We start from the raw sequence: 16309 nt of genomic DNA, 5'->3' as shown, positions 1-16309 counted from the left end.
ATATTGTATGCATGCAAAATTGGACATAAGCATACGTATTACACGATGTTGCAACAGCGCATGTTATTTATACGCAATTGATGAGAATGGGTTTGTTCCACAGAGGACAGAAAAATCATACAGGTTTGGAACAACATAAAAAGGAAATTAGATTTTTCATTTTTTGAGTGAAGTCATCAAGTATAAGCTTGTTGAGCTTGTGAGAGGAAGCCAAGCCAGTACATTCTATGTTTTCAACAACAAAGCAGAAACAAGAGAATAATAATAAGTAATGAAAAGCATGATAAATGAATACTCAATTTGATGTATAATTGTATATTATTTGTGTGCAAAAGTGACATTAAATAGCTATGGCATGAAACCGATTACAACCATTGTAATTTAATCCTAACTAATTTACACTGAAAGCAATAGTGCTAACCAGTATAATTGAGGTCTGACATGTACATAAAATGGTCAGCCAAAACTAGATGTTGATGGTCAGTTAAAAGTATCATGACTGCAGTTTCAGGTTTAAAGTACACTTTAATAGAGTTTCCATTTCCAGTAATACTTTAATTGTGTATTGATTTTATTTCCCCGGAGGCATAACCAAGCTTTTGAAATGGCCTAAATTCCCAGAAACCCATTATGTCAACTACAAGCCTTGGAGACGTTCAATCAACAGTTCACACAAAACACACAGTTCACCCCATCAAACCTTAAGTGGCTGATTTTGAGCAATTTTAAAAAGTATTAACTTTAAATAGTTCAGTATTTATTGCGTTTTATATGGTCCATTAAGCTTGTGTAGATTTTTGGAACAGAAACTGCATTGTGCAGATGCTGTTAAAGAAAAAGAGAACATTGAATTATCATGGACATCATGCAGGTATATAAGCATTACAAAATGAATATACAGTAAGGTCCAATAGTATTCAAAAATATTTGCATTTTGAAAAATGTTTATACAAAATTGTAGCATTGATCATATAAAAATTAAGATTATTATAGATAGCATTCATAGTAGTAGTATAGTATTATATGTAATGTAATATATAGTGTAGAATATCATCTCTAATATACTCTCTAACGGAATGAACTAATTTCTTACTAAAACAGTATTTCATACAAAAATCGACACTCTTCACATCTAAGTGATACTGAAAAGGTTACATAGATTGATTCCAAGCATTTCAACTATTTTCAAATGCATTCATCTTCCAGGGCAAGCTGTCAAACAACTACTAACGTGATCATATACTTGGCAACAGTCGACACGTCAGTCAATACATGTTCAGTTACCGCGATTGCTTTGTTTTTGGCATTTTAAATTGAGCCTGGCTGAAACTGGCAATGCATTCTGGGAACACTTCCAGCTGAGAAGCTTCTGGATACATTGCTTTGTGTGAAAGCACCATTAGACCTCTCGCTGATGGCTTTGTTCAATGGACTTTGAAGTATGTTTTTTTCCACCTCTAAGAACACTGACCTTGTACTGTTCGCTGATCTCTTCTTTACCGGAATGAGCAGCCTGTGACGACAAAACACACTTGGCACCAGTTGTTGTGGAAACCATCCAACCGAGGGAAGCACTTTTGCTCCTTGATTGCAGTTGGAAATTAAATTTAAATTGAGCTATTGATCTGTCCATGGCTGCATGTTTGTGCACAAAAGCACATACTCGATCTTGGTAATATGGACACTCGTGCCCTAATGACTGTACTTGCTGTTTGCGCTTTTTAAGTCTACAGGATGGAGCTCATCTGCCTTTTGTGTTTTAGGTCAGTGACATGATCCTATTAAACCCGAAGCACACTTGCAAAACACGCTGACAGTAGACTACATTCTGCAATAAACTTGTCTGAAACCTACTGTGGTCAACTAAGCTGTCTCAAACAAGCAGATACCACAATGAGCAAAAGCAAATGAAACTGTTGAACACAAAAATGCCATGGCATAACATGTTTTTTTTCTTTTCAGTGCAAAAATAACCATAATGCCTTTCTGCCAAGCAAAATGTTGACAATACAGAAGAAAACAAGAAACTGGAGATGTCTGACTGTACGCAAATCTATATCTTTAGTGTTAACTGAGAGAAATGGATTTTGTGTGATTAAAATCAAATCCATTTATTTAGTAATTAGACCAATTTGAATCAAATACATTTCAAATACATTTTTGCTCCCTGTCTGATAGGGGTCTACTGGTATGTGATGGATTCTATTGGTGGGATGTTACTGCAATAATGCCCAAAACACACTACACAAAGGAATTTTGTTATGGTTTTAATGGAAAAAGCTATACTATAGGAAGTATACTAAAGGAAACCATTAGAATTTCTGTGATGGGTTCTGTTGGGGTTCTATTGTTTTTTTTCAGCAGGGTTTTATTCGGGCATTCAAGTGGGATTTAATCATCCCACCAATTGATTCCATCACATACCAGTAGACACCATTACAGCTTCTATTAAAACCAATACAAATCCCTTTAAAAGCATTAAAACCATTGCAACTTCTTTAATGGTTTCTCGGCAAGGTCTCACCCAATTTGATTACGATTATCATGTCAACGATTGAATATCACAATACAGATGTGTTGCATCCTCAATTTTCATACTGCACTTATAATTTTGTCTCCCTCACACTTTTACTGTTGCAGCTCTTTCTTGTCTGTTGTCAAAGCCTCACATTACAGCTATGCTCCAGAGGCACGCTTCTTTGATAATGCGAGCAGATCACTTAGAGACGCAATTGTGCATCTTTTACATGTCGATTGAGAGCTTTACATCTTAAACAACTTTCAACAGCTGTCCAATTTCAGAAATATATAAATAATGTGCTTTATTTACACGCAGCCACCTGCGTGTGTAAACTTCATGGAAAAAGAGAAAGAGAGACGCGCAAGTCACAGTCTGATAGATAGATGATAGTATGTGGTTTATGTCAAAAGCAACGTTTCAAATAAGACGCGACAATTGCCTCAGACATTACATCCAACAGAAACTTTTCGACCACCCTGATGGTGAAGCCCATATCCTCAGGCAATTTCGTAACACTGTCGATTATGAATATTTACACCCTAAACCCAAAGTTTGGACAAATGTCTGAGATAAATATTTTTTAACCAGCATGCACCAGATGCAGCAGAGGCCGTCGAAAACACTTTGCGGATGCGTTCATCTGTGTACGCCTGCGGGTGGGCGATCAGCAGGAAGGCCTGATGAGAAAATATGTTGTCCGGGACACCAAGCCATTTCAAAGACACGTTGAGCCTGTAGCTTATCAGCAGCATAAAAAAATGTCAAGCTCCCGTAACGCAAGTGCACAGGTGGAACCAATTTTGCAGTACATTTACACAATTATCCTGCTTGAGTAATCAATGACTGGCAGAGAAGAGGGAAGGCCCCAGATGTAAAGTGTGCGCATGTGAAAACAGGTGTGACTGTACCCTTCTGCGCTATCGTTGAGTCCCACACCCTGCCAAGTTTGCAAATTGAAGCGTGCAGCAACTCAGATAATGTGGCGACAATTTGAGGCTCAATTGCAGCCTTAAAGTGATACTGTAGTTTGCCCAAAAATGTAGATTCTGTCATTTACCCAGAATGGTACGGAGACTTTTATTCACTTGTTTTTAGAAAACAAGACCTGGATCACAATTGTTGGGTGAACTAACCCTTTAGGAATACCAAGCAGCTTTTTGTGACAAATGTGCCACTTGTGTTTCTGATGTATGATGACCAACACCTTCCCTTTATGTCTCTTGATAGTTAGCGGATCTACAATAAACCGCTGTATTAGCGTTTTAATCCTTGTAACCGTACTTTTTGTACATTTACAGTATACTATACAGTCGGAAGTTTACTAAGGGTGTTGCATTATTGCTTTCACTATAGACAATAATTGTAAAATTAATAACCATGATTATTGATATTGTTAATATTACACAGATATTTTGTAAATAATTCAGTGCCAGTACACAGTAGGTGAGATAGTTCACCCCAAAATATATTTTTATCATTTACTCTCCCTCATGTCATTCCAAACATGTACTGTATGACTTGCTTCTGTGGAACACAAAATCAATTTTGAAGATGTGATGCGATTCACAATTCTGATCTCACAATGCGATTTTATTTATGATTTTTTTTACAGAATGAGTTGAGGCAAATTTAAAATGAACAACTGCCCTTTTATTATTTCTCTATTGCTGCACAATTCTTTGTAAAATAACAATATAATTTATGCCAAATAACAAAACTACAGTATTTTGCAGTTAAAAAAAATCCAAATCAAATAAAAAATGAATTATACAAAAGTCTCTTTAATATAAACAAACTAAGACTTTGTCTGTGCTTTTTCTAACATTTACTTTTTTAAGAAATATCAGCACATCCAAGTTTACCGAACAGCTCCTGATGTTCAAAACAAGTACTGCGATTCTTTTTTTTTTGCCTTTTTTAATTTGACAGAGAGAGTGACTCTTTTCAGAGAGGACAGGAAGCGAAGTGGATGAGAGAGAGGGGGTAGGATCAGGAAAGGACCACGAGCCAGGATTCGAACTCGGGTCGCCCAGGAAGCACCGGCGCCACATGTCGGAGCACGAACCACTCAACCACCTGGCTCCGACTGTACTGCGATTCTTTTAACGTCTCAACCGACTTGAATCAACACATATTATAATCGATTTTCAACCGGCTCACGGTGAATGGTTACATCCCTACTGACCACCATTAACCTCCATTGTATGGACACAAAACCACAAAGACATTTCTCAAAATAACTTATTTTGTGTTCCACAGTCACATACCACATGAACCACGTGAGGGTAAATAAATGATGGCAGAATTTTTATTTTGGGGTGAACTATCTCTTTAAAGGAGCAATGTGGATATTTTAGTTGCATCTAGTGGTAAGGTTGCAAATTGCAACCAACGGCTCACTCCACCCCTCCTTTTCGAAGCACTACGGCAACTGACACAGGACAAACATAAAGTCATTCTAAAGGAGATAACGCATTTACAAAACGCGCTCTGTTGAGCAGTTTGTCTGCGTTGGGATACCGTAGAAACAACATGACGAATTCCATGCAAGGGGACCCCTGATGTATGTAGATAGAAGCTCATTCTAAGATAATAAATACATAACGCTTCATTATGTAAGGTCTTTATACACCTCTGAAGACATAATTATGTATATTATATTGCATTTTTATCAGTAGATCCTCCAAAAAATTACACACTGGACCTTTAAGAGCCACTGACATAAAGTATGAATCATTGGCCAAATAATGCAAAAAAATACGAAATAAATATAATTAAAGATAAATTTGAATGATAGCATTATTTCTAAAAAATAATCGATAGAAATTGCAATAATATTGTTATCATGAATTGCCACAACTTTTAGATATTGTGACAGTCAACTGATCTTACACAACTACACAAGAGTCTAATACATCTAATAATTGTGCCATTTTGACGATCAAAATCATAGCTATCTTCTTCACAGATATTTTGGAAAATGGGGTTCATCCAATTTCTACAGCTTTCCAGCCTTCCACAGTTGCATTTACATAGTGCAAAGTAAAGCTGTGCCCCTAATGTGACTGTGATTCTGCTTCCAGACACAGTGTAATTAAAAATTCACCAGCAGTTCTCTGCAATGACTTTTTTTGTCTTTTTTTCCAAGCAAATACAGACGAAGTTGCCAACCCCACCAATTAAAAGCCACAGAAATGCAACACATGTTCAAAGTTTCTGAGCTTTACGGACACTGGCCAGAGTCCAGCTCATATACCATCAGCCCCAAAGGTCCATTTGTCCAGCTGAGTTTTAGAAAACACTGCCAAATCCGAGAACAATTAATTATGAGTTTATGCCAGCTTTTCCCAAGAGATCACGTCACAGATTGATGACACGCAATAGACACACAGGGTTAGAGTTCCCTTGAATCTCATCCCAAAATAAATGGCAAGCAAGGTTAATTAGCTTCTCTGGACTCCCTGGAGGCTGATCGACAGTATCAAAATTGTTTTGCTTTTGTTGAGTGCAGAGGGTGATGGGTTTAATCAAGGCATTAAGTAAAAGAGATTTAGTCCCCACCAGTGATTTAGTCTGTGCCCTGGTGTTCGACTGTCCACTGTGCATCCAATTAAAATCAATGTGAACCATATAATTGTATTTTATAGTAATAGGCTTGTTCATATTCAATCAGACTGGGACTTGCCTGTTCAAATTGTGTTTGGGAATGCTGCCTACAGCTTTCATTCTGCATGGAGATAATGGCAAATGTGCTTCCGACACGAATGCATAAAAAAATGAAAAATGACACAATTAAGCCATTTCATTGCTTAAAGTCTTTAGAAATCCATTTAGGTTTAGGTATTTTGTCTCCTTGTATTTTTCTAGATTATTTTTAGTTTGGAGAGAGCAAATAATCACACCATTCACAAAATGAGAGGTTGAATTGAGTATAATCGCACATAAAATGTGTCTGGGTGTCATTAAATCATGTCCACCGATTCTTTTGTTTCAAGGCCAAATATCCCTAAAAAGAAGACAAAGTAATTCAATTCTCTTTATCTCCCTTTCACGTTGCTTTCCCCCATCTTCTTGCTTGAAAAGGTTGACGTGTTCATCTTTGATTAAAAACACATTCGAAAACACTCTTCCAGGTTAGCGCTGCTGCGTTTTCGGGTTCATGCGTCTCAAGATATTCAGTCATATTTGGGCTGAATTGAATTTGGACTTATTGATAATTCAATCTCCGAGCTCCCTTTTCACCCGCAATGTTTTCCCTTTATCTAGCTCGGAGAAAATAGCAGAGCAAGTTAGTCATGTGAAACGTCGGCTTATGTATAGATGCTCTGCGTTCGCAGGTTTCTTGTGTTCTTTTCGTGGTGTTTGTGTGCAAGCTGCGATGGCATTTTATACATAGGCACAATTTCAATTTATCTTTCCATATATTTTTGAAATTCAATTCATGAAAACAGTACAGTGTGTCAAACCTTTATTGTGGAGCTGTATATTACCGAGGGCTTGTTTTAAAAGTGTGATCCAGTGTGATTGTAGTCAGTGTTGTAAAAATAAGATGTCTCTGACAGTGGGGATGTGTTGTCTGCTTTGTCCACATCCTACCTGTTACAGCAGATGACCACGAGAAGCTGTTTCATTACCACTGTATCCTAAGGGTCTCTCGATCGATTTTCTCTCTCTCTTTCCCTCTCTATCATTACTTCAAGAGTGTATCTTCCTCAGGGCTGAGAATTAGAATTCAAAATAAACATTTCAAGGTTTTTCTCTCAACTCTGTCCTTCCGCTACACACAAAAACAAACTGATTAATTTCATTTAAAAGGCCATCTGCACTCATAAGCTCTTAGAAAGCTTCATTTATTAAATAGAATTATGAAACGTATGTACAACACTCATTTACAATAGTCATATAGAAAAGAAAAAAGCCATCGAATTCATTCTCGATAGAAAGCAGGTGTTTTTGTTTTGTCAGGAGTTTAAACGCACTTCAATAAGGAGTTTCGTTCCGGGTCACAATGCGTACGCCGAGTTGCGAGACCGGCTCGATTGTGGTGGGAAAGAGAATTAAAATTGCCTGAATCTAGTTGGTCCTTGGTAATTGGGATACACACAAATGACTCCCATTCCTCAGTCGCTACAGATATATGCATATAGTCCTTTGGCGGCTAATCCCAGCGTTTAGTGGCTCCTAGTGCCAGTCAATAGTTTCAACATCAAATGCAGGCTTGTCAGATGCGAACGTCTTTTTGTTGGGGAGGTGGCGGGGAACACTGAGCGATGATCGATCCTTTAAAAACAATGTCTGGGAAGGTCCACCATCCTGCCACAAAACCACTCCCTCAGAACCCTCTCTGCTGGGATTTCAGTCCATTATCTTAAACCCACTCCATATCCCGGGCTATGAGATAGACACGTTTGAGCAGGCTGGGAAAAGACCAATCAGAGTGATGCGTCAACCCTCCCGCTGTGCTTGTAAAGTGTGTGCTGTGCATGTTTAACCTACTATTATGCCTTTAAATGACAATATACAGCTCTCAGATCATCCAAGAGGCATTTTCACACAAGCGTTACTTTCTTCATAAAACACAAACGAAAGTCTCAGTAATTTTGTGTACCCCACCCATGAAAGTAATCTCTGTGAGGCAGCCGGCCTCTGTCAGGTCATCACACCTGCAGCTAGAACAAAACGGCTTCTGATTGGCTGCTCAGCGGTGATGATATAGTGCAGAAGGGCGATGCGTGTGTTTATAATGCACAGAGAGGTCAAATGTAGTATTCTTTGCTGTCGTGGTGGGGTTTATGAAGGTCCAGTTCAGTCCGGTATTGTGGGCGCTCCATGCTGGGACGGTGCGTTTTTCCTGTGATACAGGAGGGCGGTGGAGTCTGTCGGTGTCGGTACAGGAAGCGAATGATTATGGCCAGCGCACAGAGGGTTATGAACACTACTGCAGCCACTAGTCCTGTTTATTAAAATAATCAGGAAGTGCAACATTAGTGATTTTTAAAAAAATGGATAAAGGAAAACATAATACATATTAATAATGTAAAGGTGTATTATGTTATTAACACAGGTGATCCCATTCTAGTTTGAGAATGCACAGGAAATGTGTTTATATTTTGATCTCCTCTTCACACAGTGCTGGTGCAAATAAGAACATCAAAATATACTAAGTATATATATACAGCCCTATATGGAAGGAAGGTCTATTATTTGTCAGCCCTAGGTCTAACTCTAAAAAGTGTTTCCTCCGAGCACAATATCATATGGATCTATACCTCCGATTAGTGCCAAGTCATTTTGATCTGCCTTCTTCAGCGGGCCATTGCCTCTGCTTGATTTTGCTGAATCATCTGCAAGTAAATAAGGAGAGTGACCATTTAGGCTCTTTTTTGGAATAAAACATTTCTTGTTAACACCTTCAGTTCAGAAATAAAGGTAGATAACTCTACTTAGCTAACCTTACCTATATGAACCAATAAAAAGAAGATGATTATACATTTAATTGATTAGTTATAAAATAAGATATTGTCATTGTCCTTCAGAAACCTTGGATGTCCAAATTTGCTGTTTCTCAGGAAATGGAAAAATACTGTGTTGTCAAAGTTGACAAGCACTTTTTAATACGTTTTTATTTATTAGATATTATAAAACCCAGTGACAAACATTAAGGGGGACTAATAATAATGATTTATGCCAAAAAATAAAATAAAAACAACATGAAGATGCACGTTTTCAGAAGGACAGCGGTGATATCTAAAATATGTTTATAAAATGTATATTATAAACATGTCTAACATCAATGTCATGTAAGCAACAATGTGAACAATCATGTTTTTTGGTGAACTGTCCCTTTTAAAGATTGCTCACCTGACAGTGTGTGTGTATCTGTCAAAGTGTTTGGGCTGGATATTGTCCCACAACTTGATGCTTCCAGACGGCCGATAACAGTGACTAACGGGCTTTGGCTGTTTTGTAGGGCTTCCTTCAGCGGGTAAACCTGATTAAATTGCACCGAGGACAAGCATCCGATAAACCCTCTCCATCCAGCCAATACCTTATCAGTGACATCACCACCTGCAAAAATAAAAAACAAAATCATCATGATGTCTTAGTTCTAAGAAGTACACTCGTTTTTGTGCAACAATGGAAAAATTACTATAGCACTCTCTAATTTGCTTTATAAACACTTTGCTAAGTTTTATTATTATATTCCATGGCTTTCTCTTTAAATATGTAGAAAGCCTGTTTAAAATGGAAAAAATCATAAGTGTTCTATTTTGAGTTTGAATTGACTAATTCTGAGTCTAATAGCGATTTGTAATAGTTGTGCCAGTGCATAAGAGGAAATGCAGCCTAAATGCTGTTTTTATCAATTTTTTTGGAAAAAATAAGCGGTCTCCTAGGCAACGCTGAGCAATACCATTTGGCTTTCACTTGGCAACTCACCTGTCACAGCGCTGTCAGATGTGCACGCACCGTACAACCTCCTGCTCTTTTTACCCCTGCCGCTCTGCTCTGCCCAGCCAACCACCCGCCTTGCCCTAACCTGCCCGGATTCTAACACCTGACGGCACATCAGTGAAATAGAAAGGTGTAGAACAGCAGACGAGGAGCCCTCTTCAAACGCCTGTCTGGAACTCACCTTGAATTCTGCCCAGAATCACTGTCCTTACTGGGCTGAGAGCGGGGCTGGGAGACAGACTGTACTGCTGGGTTATTGTGTTGTCAATCTGGAAGGGCAGAGATGTGAAGACAGATGATTTGGAAATGATTTGTACCAATATTGGATTTAAATCAATTATGTAAAACAATAGGACAATGCATCCGAGAGGCCAATGTGTACATTTAAAGATCTCTGTTCCAGTAAAACCAGTAGCATAACACCAGATGTGCATAACATCCAGCAAATGTGTGCAAGCCAAGGTTCCATAAAAACACATTTCAGTACAAAACAGAATCTGTCGTGTTAACACCTGTAACTATAGAAACAGACTCACCTGGACAAGAAGTTCCTGTCCTCTTCTGTTGATTTTGACCCAGTGGAACCTCCCATCTGCTAGACTGGCTGATTTTGGGCTGAACACTTCTGGACCTTTTGCCTGGTTCAACATGTATCGTATTTGCAAGCTGCCTGGGAAATCAGAGCAAAGCTTTCGACTTAGTCATATGTCATATTTTTATTAGTCATATTTTTGAGAAAAAGACAGGGAAAATGCACATTACTGCAAAATTAACCTAATAGGGTGTTTGGGACCTCAACATAAAGCGGATTACAGTCATTACATTGATCTAATAAAAATAGTCCTCTGTATGTGAATTAAGAATTATTCTGATTTTCCTTTAAGTTCAATACATCTAGCAGTCATTTGGAATAACCACTAAAGTCTTAAACATTTCTGCACTCAAAGTTCTTCTCTCATGTGAGTTATGGTTTTCGTTGTGGCTTTAATGTGTTTTCTCCCTGCGCTCGTCCTCTCTTGTCATTACTCCCTCTTTATAGCTTTTGCTTGTTTCCTAGCATCCATTGATTGATTTTCATTTCCAGTATTTTCTTACTCATGAACTACTTTCCCCTCTTCTCTTTATCTCCTCAAATTTTCTTCTACTCAAAGCTTCTAGCTCTTTCCATCTTTTGTCCCTGTATGTCAAAAATGACGCACGCTGAAGACACGTTACAGTGTCATGCGCTCTATTGATAAGATGGCATCATATTCTTTTCTACGAACTGATTTGATGATGTGAACCATGAGAGACGTGAAATCCAAAGAGTGAGTGGTGACAATAGCAGCAGCTTTCAGATGGCATGTGCTCTTTATTTAAGAGGTGTGTGCGACATGTGCTAAAGATTTTTTGTTTTAGTAGAAATGCATGAATGGGTGCCAGCAGGACATTTGCGGGATGTGAGATAAAAAACTTGGTCAAGCTGTTCTTAGCTTTTTGTATAGAAATAGCAATTCGGATGAATGCCTTTTCGACACTTTGTTCAAATGTATTCTGCATAGCTAAACATTTTGCTTTCATTTCTAAATCACAAAGTAGGACAGATAAAGTTTTGCTTGTACATAAAAGAGCAGTTTCTAGATGTTCAATGCGAGTAAAAAAGACTAAACAGTAATGTGGTGTACTGTATAGTAATCTATGACTTGGTACCGTTTGATGCCAACATAATAGCCATATAGTGCAGGTCAAGAATGTGAGCCATCAGGATTGAGGCTGGCGCGTGATGCGTCAGGAACCCGAACGACACTTCCTCTTGAGAGTTGGTAACTTCTGTGTCATGGACTCCAGCCGGAGATCGTCTGGCTTCCTCATTCAGTATTCCGGAAAATGGCTCCTGGAGAGTGTACAAGACTGAGGATCCGCTTTCAAAGGATGCTGCCAGAGCTGTGATGGACACAGGGAGACAGAGCATTCCCTTGAAACCGAGCTATTGCATTATGGAGGACATCATAATCTCTATGCAAATGCGAACTGCGAGGCAAGAGAGAATAAACTCCACATCTCATCTGTCATTATTAGAGCTATAAAAAACAACAACATTAGCATTGTTTCCTCCCCTACCACAGCTGAGACCCGTGGTCCTACTGATTCTTTCTGTCTCTACACATTTTCCGGTCATCTATTCTAGTTAGCGGTAAGCAGCAGTGGCGTGAGCGGCACCCATTGTGACACGGCATTGAAAAGAAACAAAGCCATTACATCACTAATTTGACTGACGGGCTGCTGGATGGGTACGCGTAGGAGCAATGGCCACTGTAATTAAATTCCATTTGTCAGTTAAAGCATTTCTGCCAAGTCCTGTCAAGCCCGCCTCAAAGAATTTGAGTTGAATACGCCATCAAGGACGCGTTGTCAATCTCCGGAGGTCGCTGATCTTCTGATCTAACAGGAAATGACTTTGAAAAGTTGTCTAAGATGGAAGCCATTGAGTAATTTCCATGAACTATATACAGCGCAGGATGGACTTCAATGCCTACACATTTTCGATCAAGTTCCTCCCGAGCAGTACAGCTCCAAGTCCACTACTACAACAATAACGCCAAAGCCTCCGCTAAAATTAATATTAAATATTAAAACTCCAATACAGTAAAATCAATTAAACATACACAGTGTCAATATTAGGGCATTTAAACAACAAGCGTCTGAAGTAGAGAGTTCAGCCAGAGGTCATCGTAAAAACTGCAGCCTTACCTGTTCTGCAGTGTGGTCCATCAAATGCCGTCTGCGTGCAGTCGCAGGTATATCCACTTCTTTCCTCTACACATCTTCCTCCATTATGGCAGGCGCTGTCACTGCTGCAGTGACCTGGACAGCCTGAATTTACCCCGGGGGTGGTCTTTGCTCGCTCATAAAGGTCAAGGGTAACGCCATTGATGGTGAGGGCACGCAAGCAACCCAGAAATCCCCACTGTCTAGAAGCTGTTCCACCTAATGGGGAGATTACAATGATTAATTGTCTATTAAGCAAAACCCTTTACAATCTATAATACAATTTTTTAACATTGTTAGTGATGTTTTGTTGATTGTTGGCCGTAGATTCCATACCCACAAAGAGCTGGCTGCTGAGCTGAAGCCGGTAAGGTCTTTCAGATGGTGCTTCATTTAGTTCCAGAGGCAGCGAGTCAACCTGTAGAGAAGCTTCTCTCACGTTTCGCTCGACACGAACGTAATGCCACTGACGATCATTTAAGGCCACAGGTGAGCGAACGGTGAGAATTACCGGTCCATCCCCCAAATCAAAGGTGAAGTTCACTGTTGAGGGAGCTACGGATAACAAACAAACATATTGTCACTGTTGGATGGGAACCTTGTTTCTCCATTTTTTATGATTTTATTCTTCATCTTTTTTAAATCATTACTACCTGAAAATACAAACATGCCCCTATATTTGTATTTGGGTTTGGAAAATATTTAATCAATAAAAAGTATTGAAAAGAGCTTGTAAACATTGACAACAAGCGTTTAAAGGTCCAGTGTACGAAATTTAGTGGCATCTAGCGGTGAGGTTATGAACTGCACCCAACGGCTCACTTCACTGCTCGCCCCTTCCTTTCGAAGCACTACGGTGGCTGACACAGGACAAAGATGTCGTCACGTTTTCGCTTCTTTGTCAAAGGAGATAACGTATTTACGAAACGGGATCTGTTCAGCAGTTTGTCCATTTAGGGCTACTGTAGAAACGACATGACGAATTCCATGCAAGGGGACCCGCGGAGTATGTAAATAGAAATAACTCATTCTAAGGTAATAAAAACATAACACTTCATTATGTAAGGTCTTTTTATACACCTCTGAACACATAGTTATGTATATTATATTGCATTTTTGTCAATAGATCCTCTAAAAAATAACACACTGGACCTTTAATTGTTTTTCCCATTTTCTGAAAAGCAGTTTTGGAGGTAGAAGATTTCCACTAAACAGCAATGATTTTTAAACATTTTAATAGTAGTAATTATTTTAAAAAGAAAATATCTACAAATAAATAACAAAAATAGTAACAGAAATTTTGACTGGTGAAATCTGATCATTACTCATGCCTAGGCACTCACAACTAAGTTCCAGTCTGAGAAAGTCTAGGACTCCTAAATTTTCCAAGAAGACCCCTGAGAGAGCGCTGGTTTTGAAAAAGAGTGAGATATCGACGCTGAGTTCAGCTTGCAGAGTTGGGAAGTGCAGATATGAAGATTCCTGGTAAAAAGACGCAGAGTTCCAGAAGAACCCTGTAGCAGAGGGACAGGCAAGAAAGCAGGCAGCGTGTTGAAAAGCAAATTGTGCATTGAATTAGATAAAAAAGGCCCATCGCTCCAGTCTTTTGAAATATGAAAATGAATTCATTACAGAGCGGTATTACCCCCCGTTCCCCTTTTAAATTTGGTAAACAAAACACCCACGGTCGCCATAGCAACGCAGCGGTCCAATTTGGAGCACAGCCTGCGAGCTTGTCCTGTTTGTGTCTCCGATGGCGATCTCACTCAGAGGTAAATGGTCTTTGTAGGACAGTACGCCGGTATCATTTGCCCTGTGAAAAGAGAAAGAAAATGAGACGTTGTGGGAGAAGAGAGGAGATGTAATGAGCGAACAGGCGGAATGAGACGGCAGCTGAGAGAGAGTCTTTTTAATCTGTCTCTGAGGTATACGATGGCCTACCGAGCAGTGTGCATGCTTCACTTGTTGCTTAAAAAATGGTAATATTTGCCCTGTGGCGAATGTTAAGCCTTGTGGAAATGTCTCGTTCAATATAACGGCTATACTCAGAAACTGCTATTCAGTGTGCCTTTTAATTGACCAAGTCTTTCGTTTTCTATTAAAAAAAACGATCCTATTACCTGCAAAAGTGGAAAAACTGCTCAGTGACTGTGAAATTGAGATGAATGACATTGATTTACCAGGTGTCTTGGTCTGCATCGCAGTTGCAGAAATAATTCATGTCTCTGCAGTTGCCATCCAAGCTACAGGAGCACTGCTGGACCCCGGGCAAATATCCCCCCCAATATGTCCTCTTCACACCATCTCTATCCAACCACCAAGACAGGGGTGTTCCATCTAAAAAAAATCAAAGAAATGCCCAACGGATAAGGATAGTTTTTTTTCTCATAAATAAATAATTATGCAAATAATGACAGCACAGTTTGGTGTCTAATGTAATTTAGGCATGCATGACGACATCTGGTCTGCCCCTGCTGATCCGTAATGAGCTCGAAATCCTCCTGTCAGTCAACCTTTATAGTACAACAAGAATGTGCGTGACTAGGCATCTGCTATCACTGCGGTGTTGCAATCCGGCCAAGAGCTAAACCCCTGACAAACGGCAATCATATACGCAAGATGTCTAGCGCTGGAGGTTCACCGTTTGTGTGGATTTTAAGAAATGTTTGTGTGCAGAACCATCAAAGGTTGCTCGGGGGCTTAGTTGGGTCTCTCATTCTGGCACATAAAAATATGTGCAAAGAGGATAAGTTGAGTCGGAACTAGCAAAAAAGCATACCAATCCAACAAATTCGAAAGTATTAAAGCAGCGTGCAAAAAACGCATAGAATAATTTAACGTACCAGCTTATAATCTTTTTAATGCATGCCTTTGCAACTAATACGATCTCGTCACGTTGCATAACCATCTCCGCATCAAGAGCATTACATCCTAACCGGTTTTTAAGTGAACATCATCATTCACAACACATCGTCGTCATATCACACCTCAGCCCCTTTAATATCTGTGGTAATAACCTTCTGTTGTGAATCTTTAGCTGTGAGGTAATTTTTTGTTCCTTTGGAACATATTAGCCATATTTAGAGGATTGGAATTCCTGAGGTAACATAAATCATGAAGTATAAAGGAGCGACAACATTACCGCAATGCATGGATTCTGCCGACACAATAATAACATAAACTCTGTTAAATCCAGTATGGAGTATTGAGAAAACAAGACAAACCCCAGGTGTCAAAAAGCCGTGACTTCCTGCAGAGATATATCACTTCCTGTTGGCAGTGTTCTGAGGATGCCACGAGGGAACGGAGGTGGTATTGTGATATGGTGTAGTTGAAGATGAGAGCGAAAGGGCTGCGTGGAGTGGATCCTTGAATGTCTATGGGCCTCGTGTGATCGTGACCCACCACTGTCCAGACTCTGTCTTCTGCGCAAGAAACACACACAAAGACAGTGTATGCGTGAAAAACCAGAATCCAGAACATACTGAAATCCCCATTGACTCCTACCGTCTGTCATCAACCCTTTCAAGCCTGTACTCAATCGACCGCATGTGCCTGCGAATGAAAATGAGAGATTAACGGAGT

The 16309-nt window shown here is 39.4% G+C and overlaps 1 protein-coding gene across 1 annotated transcript in view; it reads right to left on the bottom strand.

The window, feature by feature from the left end:
* Positions 1–6985: 6985 nt before the first annotated feature.
* Positions 6986–16309, bottom strand: part of cntnap5l (contactin associated protein family member 5 like) — a 51847-nt gene continuing 42523 nt past the window's right edge. The window contains exons 13-24 of the mRNA XM_057362300.1: positions 15949–16149; positions 14905–15061; positions 14410–14537; positions 14068–14238; positions 13061–13279; positions 12707–12943; positions 11666–11899; positions 10513–10646; positions 10158–10245; positions 9383–9589; positions 8791–8865; positions 6986–8474 (exon numbers count right to left, since the gene is read on the bottom strand). Coding sequence (XP_057218283.1) covers positions 8278–8474; positions 8791–8865; positions 9383–9589; positions 10158–10245; positions 10513–10646; positions 11666–11899; positions 12707–12943; positions 13061–13279; positions 14068–14238; positions 14410–14537; positions 14905–15061; positions 15949–16149 — 2048 coding nt within the window. The 3' untranslated portion in view covers positions 6986–8277. The remainder of the gene's footprint in view (positions 8475–8790; positions 8866–9382; positions 9590–10157; positions 10246–10512; positions 10647–11665; positions 11900–12706; positions 12944–13060; positions 13280–14067; positions 14239–14409; positions 14538–14904; positions 15062–15948; positions 16150–16309) is intronic.

The sequence above is a fragment of the Triplophysa rosa genome, linkage group LG20 (assembly GCF_024868665.1).
Source record: "Triplophysa rosa linkage group LG20, Trosa_1v2, whole genome shotgun sequence".
In the NCBI taxonomy this organism is placed as follows: domain Eukaryota; kingdom Metazoa; phylum Chordata; class Actinopteri; order Cypriniformes; family Nemacheilidae; genus Triplophysa; species Triplophysa rosa.
This window is presented reverse-complemented; position numbering and strand designations above follow the sequence as displayed.